This window comes from Poeciliopsis prolifica, unplaced genomic scaffold (assembly GCF_027474105.1).
Source record: "Poeciliopsis prolifica strain line A6 unplaced genomic scaffold, Auburn_PproV2 SCAFFOLD011, whole genome shotgun sequence".
Taxonomy (NCBI): Eukaryota; Metazoa; Chordata; class Actinopteri; order Cyprinodontiformes; family Poeciliidae; genus Poeciliopsis; species Poeciliopsis prolifica.
The window spans coordinates 1,527,155-1,544,417 of record NW_026562386.1 but is presented as its reverse complement, the minus strand read 5'-3'; the positions used below and the strand labels follow the sequence as shown (position 1 = coordinate 1,544,417).

The following is a 17,263-nucleotide window of genomic DNA, read 5'->3' as shown; positions in this document are numbered from 1 at the left end:
GCAAGGCGTCTGAGAGCCGCAGCTATGCAGATTATTTAAGTCAATTGATTCTTCAATGAGGAAAACAAATAATTACAGTTGTGTAAGTCTGCTAGTGTGTATGTTTGCGTGGTTGTGTGTGCACGCCAGGAGACAGTTAAGGACGCATTTCCCGCCACATTAGCCAGATAGGTCTCCTGAGGGGTAGGAGGGGAAATAAATGTGAAAAATAAAAATGCTGAGCTGTAGTATTACTTCTGCGTTGCCTTCACAACCAGTGGCCATTGGGCTACAGCTCCTTGGGTTGAAATGTGTGTCATTTAATCTCTGGCTAACATGACATTAATGCTAATTATTACCAGCTACCACAATCCAGAATTAAACTCTCTGTTCAACAGCCCATATCCTTCTGATATGCTAGAAAGTGCTTTAGGATGAAGCAATACAATTGGAAAAAAGGTGAGAAAGTAAATAGTCTTAATGATTTAACTATTAAATGCAGGTGTTTGTGGAGAAATCTCTAAAGTGTCACCATTGGTTAGTGAGATGATGCATCACAAAATGAGACATTTGTGGTTTGAACAGGAGATTATTATTTACCTTCTTTATCAGGACAGGCTTACCAGTGTGATTAGATTCAGGATTAAGTTTAGGTCAGAGGTCAGATACAACAGTAAGTCAAACCAAAATGTTCAAACCGGTCTGTGTGAAGATTGTCTCAGCTGGTCTTTAAGTCCAATCATCCGTATGATTCATACACTCTCCATCTTAAAACTTTATATTTTTTGTAGAATCAAGATTCGAGATTTCAGTTTTCAATAAATTGAGATGTTGGGAATCGTTTTGCATTTGAACAAACATTTACTCTAAATATATGGTAGGTGTTTATAAAGGTTTTAAATTAGCAGACAAAAAAAAGACTGTCTTTAAAAGATATATGCTTTTAGTATTTCTGCTTGCCGTTCACATTTTTTATTCAGAATCAATTTTTCAAGACTCATATTCTGATTTACAGAATGATGTTGGCCATTTGATCAACTGTTTACAATGAATTTACTATGCATGTTGCAAATATGCTCCACATCATAGACAAACCACAAAGCAGTGCAATCGATCCAATTGTTTGAATGTTTTGCAGGGACTGCATGGTTTATTTTTTCAACCTGATTTATCATGCAGATTGTACTAAATATACTCAGATGCAAATGTGCCAATTAATCCAGCAGACACAGATAATCTCCACCTACTTTTGCGTCAGATCGCAGTTGTATTTTCTTCACCTACAAGCATAGAAATGGTCACCTGAGAAAAATACTATGCAGGGAGCTGCAGGTGCCAGTCTGACAAGAAAAACTCTAACATTACCAGCAGCATAAGGCTGTGGTTATTTACCAATGTACGTGAAACATTTTGTTGAGAGTGACAGTAAAGAGGTTTTATATTCCTTATTTTAAAAGGCAGAAATAGAATACTAGAATAGTTCAGCATTATGAGTCGACTGCATTAGTGAAGCCATTGTCAGGTCAGGTTCCTTAATTTAACTCTTAACAAGCAGTGGAACCACTGAATTTCATTTATATGCAGATGGTCAATTAAGATGCATAAATTATGGATTAAGTTAGATGTTTTCAGGCATCTAACTTGAAAAATTAGCTTTGCGAATTTGCCCCACGTTTTGTAGGAAAGATGTGCCACTAGCAAAAAATGTTCATAAGTCCAAGTTAAGTATTTTTGATTCAAGTCAAAGTCCAGTCTCAAGTTTCCAGTGACTGTAAGAGGTAATTTCTCATGACATTCATGAATCTACTTTACATTCCGGTAAGTATCAAATAAAAAAAACTATGTGGAACCTAAAAATAATTTTGAAGTTCACTTCACATTTAGCTGCCCTCGCCTTCTCTAATGTTTCAGCATCAGCGTAATGATCGCCTCTGGTTTCATCTGCTGTTCACCCCTTCACGCACTGCTACGACTATATTATTAGTGGAGTAAGTGGCAAGAATAAGCATGCACCTGTTCACAGTTAAGCGGTAAAATTTGCAACGTCACGATTCACAAGGTCACAGTGACACAGTGGTTTTGTTTAAATGATAAAAAAAGATAACTGGAAACAGTGGATAATTTCTAGAGATGGTGAGTCACATCTGCCATTTTGATTCCTACTTCCTTCCTTGTTCTCTTATCTAACAAAAATCCTCAGATTGCTTGAATAGCAACAGCAGAACAAGTAAACACTGCTGACATTCAGGTTTATTGCTAACTGGTTTGCACAGAAAAATGGTGACGATTGCTCCAAAGTGCACCTGCTTTGTATTCTGACTCAACACAAAACAGCATAGTACAAGTAGTAAAAAGCAAGAAACTGCATGAACAAGTCAGACTACATAACTGTGAAGGTGAACCTCAGTGTTTTAGAGGTATATTTTGAAAGTTCAGAAGTAATTAGTTCATTTAAGGTAATAGTAGTAGGTGACCTCTTCAGAATTTAAAATAAAGTTTTTCCTGAAAAGAAATGTTATCAAGTATGCTTTTTTGGTCACTGCTGCCCTCATGTAAGAGTTCGAATCGATTTCCCTGTCGAAGCTGCTGCAAATTTCTTGCCGCAACTCCAAAGCAAAATGCACCTACCGTCTCGCTGTCTGCACCTTTAGGAATCAAGGTCACTCCATGAAGCTGCTCTCTCAGGGCCTTTTCCAGAGGACTCAGTGTGACTTGAAATCATCAGAATTGTAAGTAGATGTGAGCTCCCGCTGCCTTTTTGATTGAAATGTGCCCAGGGCAGAGTTTGAACATGTGTGGGCCGGAGCAGCTGAGGTCAGTAACATCCTGCCTTAAAATGGCAGCAGCAAAACAAATTTTCCTTCTGACAATAAGCAACGGGTTGCAATTTGATTTATAGATTGTTGCATTGACATAATTACTTTATTATATTATTGACTATCATAACAGTACAATATTAGTGCAATATTATCTGAGCGCTTGTGATTTACAGTGCTTTCACCTATAGTTAGTTAAACAAGTGTGGTTCTTCTCACCTTATCATCCAGCTTTTTAGCACAGAAGGAGAGCTCCACATAACCATTGTTGCCAGAAATTTCTTCAGCATGTACCTGAATGAAAAATAATAGTTCAAGATTTATTCATTAACAACTCATTCAATATTGTGCTGTTTGTTTTGGTTTTTTTTGTTTGTTTTCTTTCAGATGAAACATTTACCCATTCGGCATTTAATGGACGGTAAAGATGAATGCCAACATTTTAAAGACAAAGGGGAAAATCAGCAACCACTTTTTCATTCAGATATGTGAATTGAAAGAGCATAAAAGCTAATTTGTCATAAGAAAAGCATCTCAGCCACAATATTTTTTTAAAAAAGCAGAAGGTACACCTATAAGGGGAAAATATGTGATGCTCCTTTAATGACATTTAAGAAAGAAAATAGCAGCTAAGTGATGCTGGTGAAATGCACTCAAACAACCAATAGTCAATGCTACATTGGAAAGACATCTGAAACAGTCTAAGGAATGCAACGGCTGCCAACTAATTGAAAGATTGGGAAATAAAGAAGAAACCAAGAGGTACATATGAGGCTCCACTGGCTGGTAAAAAAGACAAGACTGTTGTTGTTTTTTGGTTTTTTGAAAGAATGACAGAAGAAAGCCTACTTTATACAAAGGAATATGGGAGTATGACTAAGCATTGGTGTGTCTAGAATTTGTTTATTGGCTGGCTAAACAGGGACACATTAAAATGACAATTTCATCTACATTCTTCCACTGCAATAAACAGCAGACCAACATTTGAAAATAAAAAAGGGAGAAACACTATTTTGTATCCTTCAATAGGATACAAATAAATAGGTTTTCAGTTTCCATCTTGAAATGCTGATCTATGTGCACTACAAACAAAATGAATGACAGCTCTAAGGGTGGCCAGTCAAATTTCAAGCTTTAGTTGGTGTCTCCTTTCCTCGCCCACCTCTGTGACCAAGGTTTGTCATCTAAACAAATTGCAATACTTTTCGAAAAATAAAAAACTGATCAGCAGCATAAGAACATAATATAAAATGTCAAGCAAAATGGTGGAGTAGTGATGATTGAATCATAAGTTTATCTTTATAAGAGTGTGAAAAAATCCTTACACAATGACTTGAGGGACTGGTAAAGCCATACAATGAAGTAACTGTTAAGATATTGCTGTTTAACACAATTATGTACATTACTAAATAGTGGGGGGGTGTTTAGTTTACCCAGGGCTGTATTTACTGTCATGGTGCTTTGAAATGAGTTTTACAGAAATTTCAATGAAAGTGAAAGGCATTTTGTCACAGCTCCACACCTTTGAACCCTTATTTAATTCCTGCACTGTTCATCACATTGACAAGTTAATTCAGGTAAAATATTGAAATGCTTTTACTTGACTTGACTGCATATCCGACCAAAATGGGAAGCCAATAGCGGAAAACTGTAAGACCCCCACTCCCACGGGCAACAGTCTCAACCTGCATCTATAAATCATGAAGACGTCGAAGTGGACTGTCCAGAGCAGAACATTAAAGCTGTTGGTATCTTGACTTCTAAAAGCTTCCTGTTTTCTTTCTTTAAACTTGCTCAAAGGAAGAAAGTTTTTGCTTGTGGTTTTTGAGAATCAGCGAGCACCCTCTGCTGCTCCCACTGTGCTGCTTTTCTCCCACGCTCAGAACCTCAGTTTGTTCTCTGCTCGGCTGTGAGAGACTGACAGAAACCTGACATCAGGCTTCAGGAAGTGGAGCTGTGCAGCAAGCATGACCGAACCCAGACAAAACCTGACAGTGATGACTTGCATAGTGGAAAACTTGTTTTTTTTCCGTTTTATCAGAAAGCATAACAAGACATTGCAATGAGCAACAAGGGAAGGTGAACAGTTTTGTAAAACATGAAGGTACAGGAGGCAGCGTATTGTGTATTCTGAAATTTCTGTCTTTGCTGGGACTGAGTCTCTGAGACCTGGATGTCGTTAAAAAGAGGTTTAGCTTGTTCATGATGAAGGCTGGCATTGTGCCTAGCTCAGGGTTTGATTTTCTGCGTAAGGCAGAGACACCGAGGTAGTTAAAAAAGAAAGAAAAAGTTTTGTTGCTGCCATGCAAACATTTATTTTTAAGTAAGCAGCAGAGCTGGTGTATGCCTCATAAGTTTTTTTTCAAATATATGTGTGTATTTTTATTTGAGTATTTTATCTCCAGAAAATGTCCTTGATCACACACTGGACTGAACATTTAGTCAGATTTCACCCTTTAAAGAACAGACACATATTTTTCTCATCTCCTATGAGGTGAATTTTGATGTCTGATGGTACAGTTTATATTTCCCTGAGTTGCCAAACAATTATTAAAACATTTAGTTTTTGGTTCTGGAGTGAAACAAAAAAAAAAAAAAAGAATCTCGTAATGTGTGGGTATTGACAGATCACTTTCCTCTAATCAAAGAATACTGGGGCACCTGGCTGAACAATCTGAACAGAAATATTTTTTTTCCTGGCTTTATAATTTAAATATTTCTGCTTTAAAAATGCTAAAAGGAATTGGCCAGCCTGAATATGTGATTGCACTCAAAAACTGGAGGTATTATATAACAGATAGCACGAAATTAAGTAAAAAACAGGAACGCAGTAAAATTCTGTTTTTTAGGCTGACATGTTTGGTATGTGTTGACATCTTGTACATTTGTTTTCTTACTACTAACAGCTTATTCTATGTGAGCAAGTTAAATTGCTTTAATGGCAAAGGGAGCCAAACAAAATAAAGTTACTTGTTGTACATCTGTTCACAAAGGTCAAGAACAGAAAACATAATGTATAGAATAAAATTCACATTGTTGAATCCAGTTGAGCAACAATATTGTGTGATGTCAGCAATAATATCAACATTATTGCAACAAAACAGAATATAATAATCCAAACTGAAATTAATTAAAAAAACACAAGAAATAAATAATACAAGACCTAATAGAGCAGTTCATCAGTTCAACACCCAGGAGGCATTTCCAAAAACGCACTGCTCATACAAAACTAACAATTTCGAAAACATAAACTTTGCAAATATACTTTTAAGATAGAATGAGCTTAAGGAAACCTGGAAACATAAACAATTCTACAAGCTAAATTAAAATGTTGCGTCATTGAACATGTCAACAGACATAATTGAGACTTTTTCATGAATTTTGTCAAATTGTGACTTAGTTTTCAGAAGGTTATCTTCACTGAACCGTTGTTATGTCTCAGTCAATTTGATTCAATTTAGTTGTTATATATTTATATAATGATGATATATTATAAGCAGTGTGAATACTATAAACAAAACAAGACAGAGCTTTTAACAGGAAGGCAACAGTGTTGCTAACCAAAGACCATTATTTCCTAGTGATGTTATCACATAAAACTATCAATAATAACCACCACTCAGTGTTTTTATTTGTTTTAATTTGTGTGAGAAAGTTCCTGCTGCTTCTGGTTCCTTATCAACCTATAAAAAGATATTAATTGACGTGTGAATGAGATTATCGCCACTGTTTTTCACAGAGGTTCATTAACTTATGAATGATTACTTTTCACACGTTCCTCCACTGAGTTGTTATAGGCACTGCAGCAGGCTTTTCCTAACAGGGAAATGGCTATTTTGACTCTCATTTAATGAGCTCACATTCTGTCTCACAGCACAACTAATGATCTACAAAAATATCCTTCCTGTTTATATCTAAATTGCCTCTGCTGCATCTGAGGAGACATCCATTCTCTAAGATATACCTGATTATTATCTTCTGCCTATTGCCTGGTGCATTGTGTAATAAATGTTTCGTGTCACTGGGGGCGCAACAGGATAAACGTTATGAAGTTGCTCTTCCTATTCTTCCATTCCCCAAAAGGATCAGGAATCTCCCCTCTTTAATATTTCAGTGTTAATCTGAAGACCTACAAGAGGTGAAATGAAATTCTTGCTCTGGTGTTAGCTCATTTAATTAAGATTTTGATTTTCTTCTAATCATGTCTCATTCCAGCATGATCCATGCAGCCCGATTTAAAATGTTTCCATTTATGTTTCAAATTTGACATATCAAGCCACACATGATCTTCACAAAACTGATGATTGAAAGTCCGAATTGTTTGAAACAATCCATCCTTGGCAATAATAGCCCCATCAAATGTGAATAGTCCTTTCACCATCTCATTTGCACTAGATTTATTATAACAGTGGGCCTTGTGATACAAAGTGCCATGAAGCACCATTAAAACGCTGCTTAATGAACCAGCAGCATCTCTCTTCCTACATCTGAAAAATTATAACAGCACCTTGTCAAAGTATTTATAACTCAAAAACCTTTAAAAATGCTGTAATATTTTAATGACAAACTTCAATGTATTTGAATAGGATTTAGTAAGGCAGACCAAAGGAAAGCAGCCCGTAGTTGATGAGCACTTCCAGTTTTCCAGTTTTCCTCAAGCCATAAAGGAAACGTGTACGTGTGGAAAATGTGTCAGGTGAGATCGAGATCTGGCTGCATGTATAAGGTTATGCGTAGCATCATGGTGAGCGGATGCCTTTTTTTCATAACAGATAAAAAACTATGTGGTAATGGATGAAGCTAAACAGAAGGTAAATCAGCAGGAAAATGTGTTAGATGCCTTCAAAAAGCTTTGGTATAAGTTCAATCCAGAGTTAAATCTTGTTCAAAATCTGTGGCAAGACTTAAGAATTTCTGGTCACTGGTCAATGCTTGCCATCCTGTGTGATGCACTTTCATGTCTTTTGAAAAGAAAAAAACATAGTTAAAAATTTGTGTCCCTACATGTGGAAAGCATTTAAAACATATTCAAACACCTTTTCGCTGTAATTGCAGTGCAAGGCCGTTCTACAAAGCACAGACCCAAGGAAACGGATCACATCCACAACATACTTTTCAGAATTTCTTTGGGGAAAAAAACTGAAAACAGTGCTTCCTTTTACTTGTGTCGAATAATCATTTGAAATTATAATAACATGACAAAATGTGCAAAAGTTTAAGACACCTTGAAGTGTCCATAATTTCTCATGGATACTACTGATTTCCATGAGCTGTGTGGTTGTGTGCTTGATAGGAATGAACCTGCATGGTGTAAAACACTGGAAGGATCATTTAGAAAGATAATGATCTTCAGGAACTCTTCATAAAAACAGTTTGGAGGTCCATTAAGAAAAAGGAGAAAATTCTTGTGAAAGAAATAAACGCAGAGAGTGAGCACCTCTTGGTGTGAGTATAAACTGGTGAAGGCTTGAGAAAATAGAAATCTGAATAACATCACTTTTGCTGCAGAAAGGGTCATAAACACACGGAAAAAAGCTTACTGTGATGGTCGACTTGCCAGCATATTTCCCATACTTAAGCAGCAATGGTTTTATCATCTTCTTCTGGGCCACGATCTGCAACAAGCAACATAAGCAAAGCACCTTTAAGCCTGTCGCAGTTAGGAGGAGTGTAAAGGGGACTGAGTCATCACCAGCAGAAACTGTTATCAATCACAAACACTCGACCTGCAAGCAGCAAAACACATTATCAGGTGTCTAACATCACAAATAAGGAAATCGAGCCTGAAAGAACTGAATCAGTCATTCTTAGTCATGTTATTTTTCGATAGCCCATCAACAAACGGAATACACAAAATAGAAGCATCTGCCCACCTGACCAAGTGTGCACTCCATGCCTCCCAGGAAGTCATCGTCACGCGTCCCTATGCTGTGAGTCCCGTGGATGTCGTAGACCTCGAATCGCAGCTTCTGAACCTCCTCAAAGTAGTAATCCAGACCAAAAACCTTCGCGAAGACCGGGTGTAAGTTGCTCTTGATTACTTCTGTCCTGTCCAACTGAGAGGAAACACATTCAAAATCAGGTTTCCAGCAAAGACGCTTAAGAACCGGAATATTATCCACCGTAATCACAGTTTAATCATCAAAGCAACGGCAAACTGTGAGGAAATGAAACCAATTTCACAGACTGTTTGTGACATCAGCCTTTAATGTAAATCCAAAAAATATAACTTGCAGCACATTCATCTTCCTACTTATTTTGAAGAACTGCAGAATATATGACCATATGTTATTAAGCTTCCATCCATGGAACAACATGAGAGATGGCTGGAGAGCTCTGACATTTAATCGCAGCTTGGAAAAAAAAATATCTTGTCTGTCTTTGACTGACAGACAAGAAGATGAACTCACTTAGACCCCATGTGCTCAAGATGTTGATTTAGCTCTCACACTTGAAGATTTTTATGTGGCATAAATCTTCATATGGACAAAGGTAATAAAAAATTTTAGTGTGCAGAACATATTATTAGAAAAGGTTATTTTCTTTTGTTCTGTAAAAATTCTTACAATCTTTGATAAGAATGTTGTATGTAAACACATAAATCTCCCAAAATGGAGGGGAAAAGGTCTTTTATGAGGCCAAGAAGAGCTCAGCCACCAGTTTAATAGAGACATCGAGGGTTTCAGCGGTCATATAAAATGTCACTTCAATATCTGTCAGTTATTTCTGAGTCATTTCTTCAGTGTCAGTGAAGCAGGTTCAGACTTTGTCGTATGATGACTTTAGAAGGGGGGTGACAGAGCTTTCTTGTCTCTCATTTCTCGCTCTGGTGGAGATAAGATAAGAAAGAAATACAGATTTTCGGCTTGCCATGATTACACCAGCAGTCAAGCATTTCTTGTAAGACTTTTTTACCCTATTAGAGGGATGATGATCTGTCTTCTAAAATTGCCTGCGCTCCATAAAGATAGAAGAGGAAAGCACTGTCTAACGTGTCACTTTAAAATCCCCAGACATCTCTGGGTGCTCAAGCACGTTTTTAAAGCCTCAAACTAGATTTTACTTTAGAAATCAATCAAATTCATTTTAAAAATACTGTCTGCTTCAGAACAAATCAAGGTCCCTTCTATTTCTTGTGCTATTTGTTCTAATTTTTTTAAATTCATCAAGCTCAACCCTTCTGCTTCAACATGCACATGTTTCTAGTGCCATCACATAAGGCAACTCATCAGTTTTTTTTACGTATATATAATTTTTCTCCTCTATATTCACATTTTTCTTCTTTAAAATGATTTGATTGTCCAACACAGCAGCACAAAGTCTGGGTTCCATGCGGAAAAACTGCAAGGATTTCAGGAAAGTTCTGCAGCAATAAAAGCAGTGTGGTGGAAAGGAACATTACTGACTTCAGTGGCAAATTATATTATTAACAATCTTCATAGCCATTTTGCCGAGTTCATACAGAAACTACTTATAGTCTAGCAGATGCAGCCTAATGTTGTTTTCCTCCTAAATCAACCTCTCCTTTTGTTGAAAACTCACAATATCCTCGATCCAGAATGTCTACATCTGCAGCGCAGTTTATACCATCATCATCCTTCCAATTAAGGCCAGAGGGAGAAAGTAGGAAAAAACTTAAATTGTTTAGCAGTCAAAAAGAAAAAAGTTATTCAACCCTATTTTTTTTTTTTTTGCTGTTCACACAAATTCACACAAAACAGAATTAGCCAGGAGGGGTTTCATGTGAATGTGGTGAAATCCTGCAGTGGAAATCTATATTTTGTTGCCCCGCTACATTTTCAATATCAGTGTAAGTGAAATAAATGCATCTCTGGAGAATATGATGAAGAACCTATTTTTATGTCAAATCAAGCGCCTTTATTCTAAAATATACATGAAACAATTAAAAGCAACAAATAAATCCTCCAACTAAAGTTTCCATTGAAAACCAGGAAAGATATTGTTAAAACAATAACAATATCTTGCTTGGAAATATAAACAAATAAATTACATAATCATTAGTCTATATTTCCGAAAACACTGTTTTGACAAGAGCTTTGTTTTTGTAAGCTTCTAAGGTTAAGAGATGCATGTTACAAGTTATGTAACTTGCTAAGTTGACAACACAGATTTTTCCTTTTTCTGGGAATAGCAAGAGAAGAAAAAATCCCAATTTGGATTAGGTACAAGTCTATGTCACTATGACATGTTATGTAACTGCCATTAGTTTTATTGATGAAAAATGCAAAGCAATTATTCTTTTGGTTTGCACAGAAAATGACAAATAAGCAAAATCCATTTTTTAAAGAAATATGTGAAGTATTTGGAGTACCTCTTTGGATTTTTAAAAAAATCTATTTCCAGATGAAAAAAAAAAAACAATCTGAATGAGAATGTTAGATGGACACAGAGCCAGGAGATTAACGACTTCACTGAGACAGTGATAAATTGCCTTAAATTAACATATTTTAGTCCCTATTCATCAATAAAATGATCTGCATAAAGCCACCTTTCACCAAAATGGAGTGCCTTCAGAAAGAAAACTGAATAAACCCGGCCAGACAGAGTCACTCTTACAACCAACTCTCCCTGGCATCAGTGGTGGTGATCATATAATAATGCTTCTTTCTCGTACTATGCTAATGAGTCAGAGTGAATGGCTCTACACTGGTACTGATCCAACCCTCCAAAAGGAACAAAACAACAAAAGGCCTCCTATTGCATGGATGTATCCATACATCTCTGTCTATAACTGCACTTGGCATCTAGAAATATCTCATGCTGCTGTCTCTGTTCAATGCAATACACTTGACAGAAAGCTTTATGATTTTGATTCAAATTTGTACCACTTGATTGAAAATTTGCAACATGCTGAGAATGAGCATTTGCTCAAAACACTTGAGTAGCAAGAGATTTGATTGAAGTGCAGACCTTCTATTTTTTTGTCTGTAGTTTTGAGCCTTTGGCTTTTGCCAGCAATCTTACTTTTCCATACATGTTAGCGAGTTTTGAGGGAAACTGAAAATGTAAACTCTTACCAACTTTCTACTACTCGGATTGTGATAAAGTAACACTGCACATTAATTTGACTTGCTTGAAAAAACAAAAACAGGTGTATTTGTTTTAAGAATACTGAGGTTTGGTGTTAATAGGAACTCTGGATAAACACCCATCCGTGCGAACAAACATTGCATAGAAACAAATTAACAACCAGCTTCATTTGTGCCATTAGCATTTAATGTTTTTTTTTCCAGCTATCTCTCTCACTGCACCATCTGTATGCACAGATTTGGAGTGAGTCTGTTTGCTGATGAAGAATAATCAGAATCATATAAGGTGGGTTGTGATGAAGCCTGTGTTGCAGGCTTGTTGCCGGTGTGAGGCCGGAGCCATCTACAAAAAGACAACCCTCACATGAGAAATGTGTTTCTGTAATGAGCTCCAGCAGGAGAGTCCAACATTATGAAACATCAACAAACAGATCGGATTTGGGTGAACTCCTAGGAGCAACACACGCAAGGAGCAAAAGGGGAAAAAATGGTGGGTGGCTGCACAAAATTTCATAAAGTCGCATCATCATCATCTGCCCTGTCTTATATGTCCTTAATGAGATAAGTGCTCTTTTTCAAATCTCTGTGGCTAAAACAAGCATAAGCGCAGAGGGAAAACAGAGGCTTATATGCTGGGGGTATGAGTGGGCTCTGCTTCTTACTCAGTCATTGACGTAAGTAAACAGTTTACACAAACAGAGGTACCTCCCAGATGTGAGGGATTTGACAGCAGTGTCAGACAACAAGTGCTTACCGATACAAATTAGACAAATGGGGATGGATAGATGGATGGATGGACGGACAAACTTATCATGTGCGAATTAGTTCATATGAATCTGCGTCACAAAGCGAGGCTAAAAATATCCGCTCATAAACTTATGCTACAATGAACCCACAATGCAACCGTACAGCTAATTGTTTTTATCTGTTGTGTCTAAAAATAGCATTTTGTGATTCCCTGTTTGTACATCCCCAAGCATTTCCTACAAATACCTCCCAGGTGAAGAACATCTGGCAGTTTTATTTCCACAATTTACCTAAAACATGTTTTCTTCACAAGGACTTCTGCAATATATATATATATATATATATATATATATATATATATATATATATATATATATATATATATATATATATATATATATATATATATATATATATATATATATATATATATATATATATATACAAGGACTTCTGCAATATATATATAAAATTAGTGCCCTGGATTTTAGCCTCCTCTCGTGAACATAAATTGCCTAATTAAAAGGAAAGTAAGAAACATGCTTCTCAAATTTCACATCACCTAAGGTTCAAATGAAGACCATCAAATGTTAAATATGCAGTGACACTAAAAGAGCTCACAACATTATGTGTTTTTAAACAGGTGAAATTGCTTGTGCAGACAGTGTTACTTAACATGGAGACCTCATTTGCCAGCTGTACTCAATTATGCTTTTCACAATAACAGAGGGCCAGCTGGAAATTCATTGGATTACAAACAAATTTCATTTTGTGAGTGAATTTTTACATCTTATTTGATTTTGAAGTGATTGAATGTGTTCTATTTGCAGACATATCTCATAATATATAAATTAAACCAGATGTATAAAATAGCTTTATTTTATACAACTGGAAATTGTATTCAAGTCAAATAGGGTCAAGCATTTTTTTTCTGTTTGTTAAATGCACAAAACTGTCATTTTTAAGATAACTACAATTACTTTTTTTGAAATAAAAAGGTCAATTAAAGTTTATTACCAGGCATTAAAACAATTATGGAAAGCCCAGGTGACTTAAATATTTTTTAGTCCCAGATTTGAGTTAAATTAAGGCACAACTGTGAACGCAATGTAAGGCAACACCTCAAACAGACTGCTTTCTTGTGTATCATCGTATGAGAAATTGTGAACTTCCACAAATCTGCTGTATATTTGGATAAAATCTAAACACCTGAAGTGACAATGTTCATCTCAAACAATTATAAGCAAGGATAAGCCACATGGAAATGTCCATTCATCATATAATTTAAGAAGCAGACAGGTTCCCAGTGGATTTTACTACAAAATGTGTGTTATCCACAGTGGAACACATTCTGTGTCAACATGGGTTGAAAGGTCACTCAGAGTAAGTAGCCATTACTTCATAAGCAACTTAAAAGCAAGATTAGTTCCAAATATGCTCAAAGACAAAGACCTTAAAGTCTAAAGCAACTATTTGACATGAATGCCGATTGGAGGAAAAAGTGGGGAAGCTTAACAACACCATCCAAACTGACAGCATCATGTTGTGAAGATGCTTTGTAGCAGGATGGACTGTTGCACTTTACAAAATAGATATAAGACAACATCTCACACATTAGCCAGAAGGTTGCACACAAATTGGTTTTCCATGTGAACAATGTGTCAAACTATACCGCAGTATTACCTACAAAGTGCAATAACGGCAACAAAATGAATGTTGTAGAGTAGCTGTCCCTAAACCATGATGTAAGAGCTGTTGAAGATTTGTGGGCAGGAATGAAAAAATGCACCCAAGCAAGAAAGTATACAAATCAGATTTAGCCGCACTAGGTTTTTCTGGGAGAATGAGTCAAAATTCCAGCAAACTATTGTGAAAAGCCCATTAAGGGATAACAAAATTATTTTACCAAAGTCGAGGCTAAAGACGAGAGGAGCTGCCAGCAAGCAGCACAGCTTAAAAGGTCATTTTAGCAAATAATGAGAAAAATGCAAACTTATAAACCTGTTGGGAAAAAATATCTAAAATAGTATCTTATTGATTAATCCGGCACTTATTAAATACAATTAATATTTCAGAAGTCCTAAACACTAGTCAACACTTTTTAAAACGTCTGTTCTTTGATCTGGAGAGTCAAAAAGATGTCACCAATACTTTGATCCAGAAGTCTTAGCAGCACAATTGTCAGAATGAGACGACAGAGGAAACAAGAGAGAGCCTCACCTCAATCCACTGCCCATTGTTCTGCACCATGAGCACGACACAGGGGTCTGACTTATTCAGCGTGTCTCGGTCCAGCAGAGCTTTGCAAGACACACGCAGCTCAACTTTGGAGACGCAGGTAGCCGGACCGCTCAGGCTGGTCGCAGGGGAGGTTGCCTCCTGAACTTCATTCATCGTGGCTCAAGGCTCAAGCTGCCAGCAAGCAGCAAAGCAGTGTGATGTGAAACTGTTGGTTGGTAATAACTCCAGCAGGGAGAAGAGAAGATCAAGCGAATGGCTGCAGGAGCTCAGCACAGACTTGGCACACTCACTGGAGACAGGACCCTTTTGGCTTGGTGCAGATGTCACAAAAAAAAAAAAAAAAAAAAAAAAAACAGGGCTTCTTGCAGAGTCCCAGGGGAGTAAACCAAAGCAGAGTTGTTATGACTGTCTGTCAGAGTTATTGTCTTGTGAGGAATCTCATCTCACCTCTCTTGTGATGTGAAGTTGACAGGATGGGATCTTAGACATCTGGGTCAGATTCCTGCAAAGATTGAGTTATTAATGACAAAAATGTTAAAAAAAGCCAACCTGACTGCAATTAATACCAGCATTAAAAAGAGAAAAGTCAATCTGAATCACAATTCTTTCTATTGCGATGCATGAACGAAATAAGAAATCATACAATTTGCTGCACTGCAAATGTTACAGAATGAGAAAGCAAACTCCAACATACATCTGCAAAGATGTTCCTTTCTCTGTAGCAAGTAGATAAACGCAGATTAAGAATGCAGATTATCTGTTTTTTGTTTTGGTTTAGGTTTTTTTTTTATTTCCCAAACAAAAATATAAGCCATCCCCAAGTTTTTTGTTTGTTTGCTTTAAAAAAAATAAATAAAACAAAATTAATGTCAGTAGCAACTGCCTAGAGTATGTTTCCGTAAGCAAAGGGATTGAATATGTGAGAAATGAATCCTCCGCAAAGTGACAGAAACAAGCTGCAGGTTTGTCTTTCAGCACCGCGGACAGCGGCAGCGGCGCCGCTCCAAACCAGAGCCTTTCCAGCGACACTCGGCCCAAACTTTCACGAGATTCACAACGCGACCTCCTCTGTTTCACACAGCAACAACTTTGACCACGTCAACGAACAAAGAAATGTAAGTAATTCATCACCGATCGATAAAGTCTGAAAATCTACATTCTTGTGGAAGCAGGTCCGGTCAAGGTCGACGCGAAACGATTGATCCCGCGTTTTTCCTCCTTCCAAACACAGACAAACCTATTTCTACCAATAAAACCATTTCGGACTGAGTGATCATTCATTTTAGAACAACCTCCGGCTTCCCGGGAAAACACGTCAATAACAACAAAACTCGGCTGGAAATGCCTCCCTACCTGCTGCTGTTCTCTTACTCCCGAAAGAAAAACAGCACTTGTTTAATCCGCTCTTACAAAAAAATCCCCCAAAACAAAACAAAACAAAAAGAAAAAAAAAAAAACAGATTGGTTTCCGTTTTTCTTCTTCTTCTGCTTTCTCCTCCGAAACTCATTGGCTCGAGCGTGGAGGAGGGAGTGGGCTCGGCTCTCAGCGAAAGAGAGAGGAAGATGGGGAAATGGAGAGAGTCCAGCAGCCGCTGTGATGTTTACGGGCTGGCTTTTAGCTGGGACGCGATTGTTTCAGTTCAAAACCCGAGTCCATAAAAGGAGGAGGAGGAGCGGAAAGAGGCGGGGAGGAGGGGAGTCTGTGGAAGTGTAACACAGAATGACATCTGATCGCTCACACAAAGCTCTAAACCAGAGGAAGATCTGTGCAAAGCATTTGAACGCATTAAAGCTGTGACCCGTGAAGAAATCCATAAAATATTCCCCCACTCCTTCTCTCCCCTCAAGTTAATCTGTGTTGCAAATGCGACTTTAATTATAGATTCAGACCAATATGCCTGCCAGATATTTCTCCATCATCAGCATCTATTTAAACACACACACACACACACACACACACATACATATATATATATGTGTGTGTGTGTATATGTGGATATATATATCCACATATGTATATGTGGATATATACATATGATGTATTGAGCTAAACTGGATAGCTCAATACATCAGTCTTTCACCTGAGAGGGCGGGGTTCGAATCCAGTCTGGATCCTTAGGCAAGAACCTTCAAGTTACTGCCTACCTCATACCATGAGAGATACTAAGACATGTAACATGCCGGCTCAGACGTCACCCGGCCAAACAAGGTCTGCGTCAACTACTGGAACAAGACGGAAATGGGCGAGAGGTGAAAACTTGGATCTGTTGGAACACTAATCAGAGAGGTTACATGCAAAGACTGGGGAAGGAATGGTTAGTTCAACATCCCCAGTCAACACTAAGCGCTAAACAACTAGTAGCTCAGTGTTCCAACATCTGCAAATTGCTGTCACAACTTGAGATCGATGAGGTACACCACAAATGCTAT

The 17,263-nt window shown here is 37.3% G+C and overlaps 1 protein-coding gene across 1 annotated transcript in view; it reads right to left on the bottom strand.

Moving 5' to 3' along the window:
• The window catches only part of cpne7 (copine VII), a 37,174-nt gene extending 20,653 nt beyond the window's left edge, over positions 1-16,521 (bottom strand). The window contains exons 1-5 of the mRNA XM_055036877.1: positions 16,187-16,521; positions 14,813-15,335; positions 8,669-8,851; positions 8,336-8,410; positions 3,015-3,089 (exon numbers count right to left, since the gene is read on the bottom strand). Coding sequence (XP_054892852.1) covers positions 3,015-3,089; positions 8,336-8,410; positions 8,669-8,851; positions 14,813-14,986 — 507 coding nt within the window. The 5' untranslated portion in view covers positions 14,987-15,335; positions 16,187-16,521. The remainder of the gene's footprint in view (positions 1-3,014; positions 3,090-8,335; positions 8,411-8,668; positions 8,852-14,812; positions 15,336-16,186) is intronic.
• Positions 16,522-17,263: the final 742 nt, after the last annotated feature.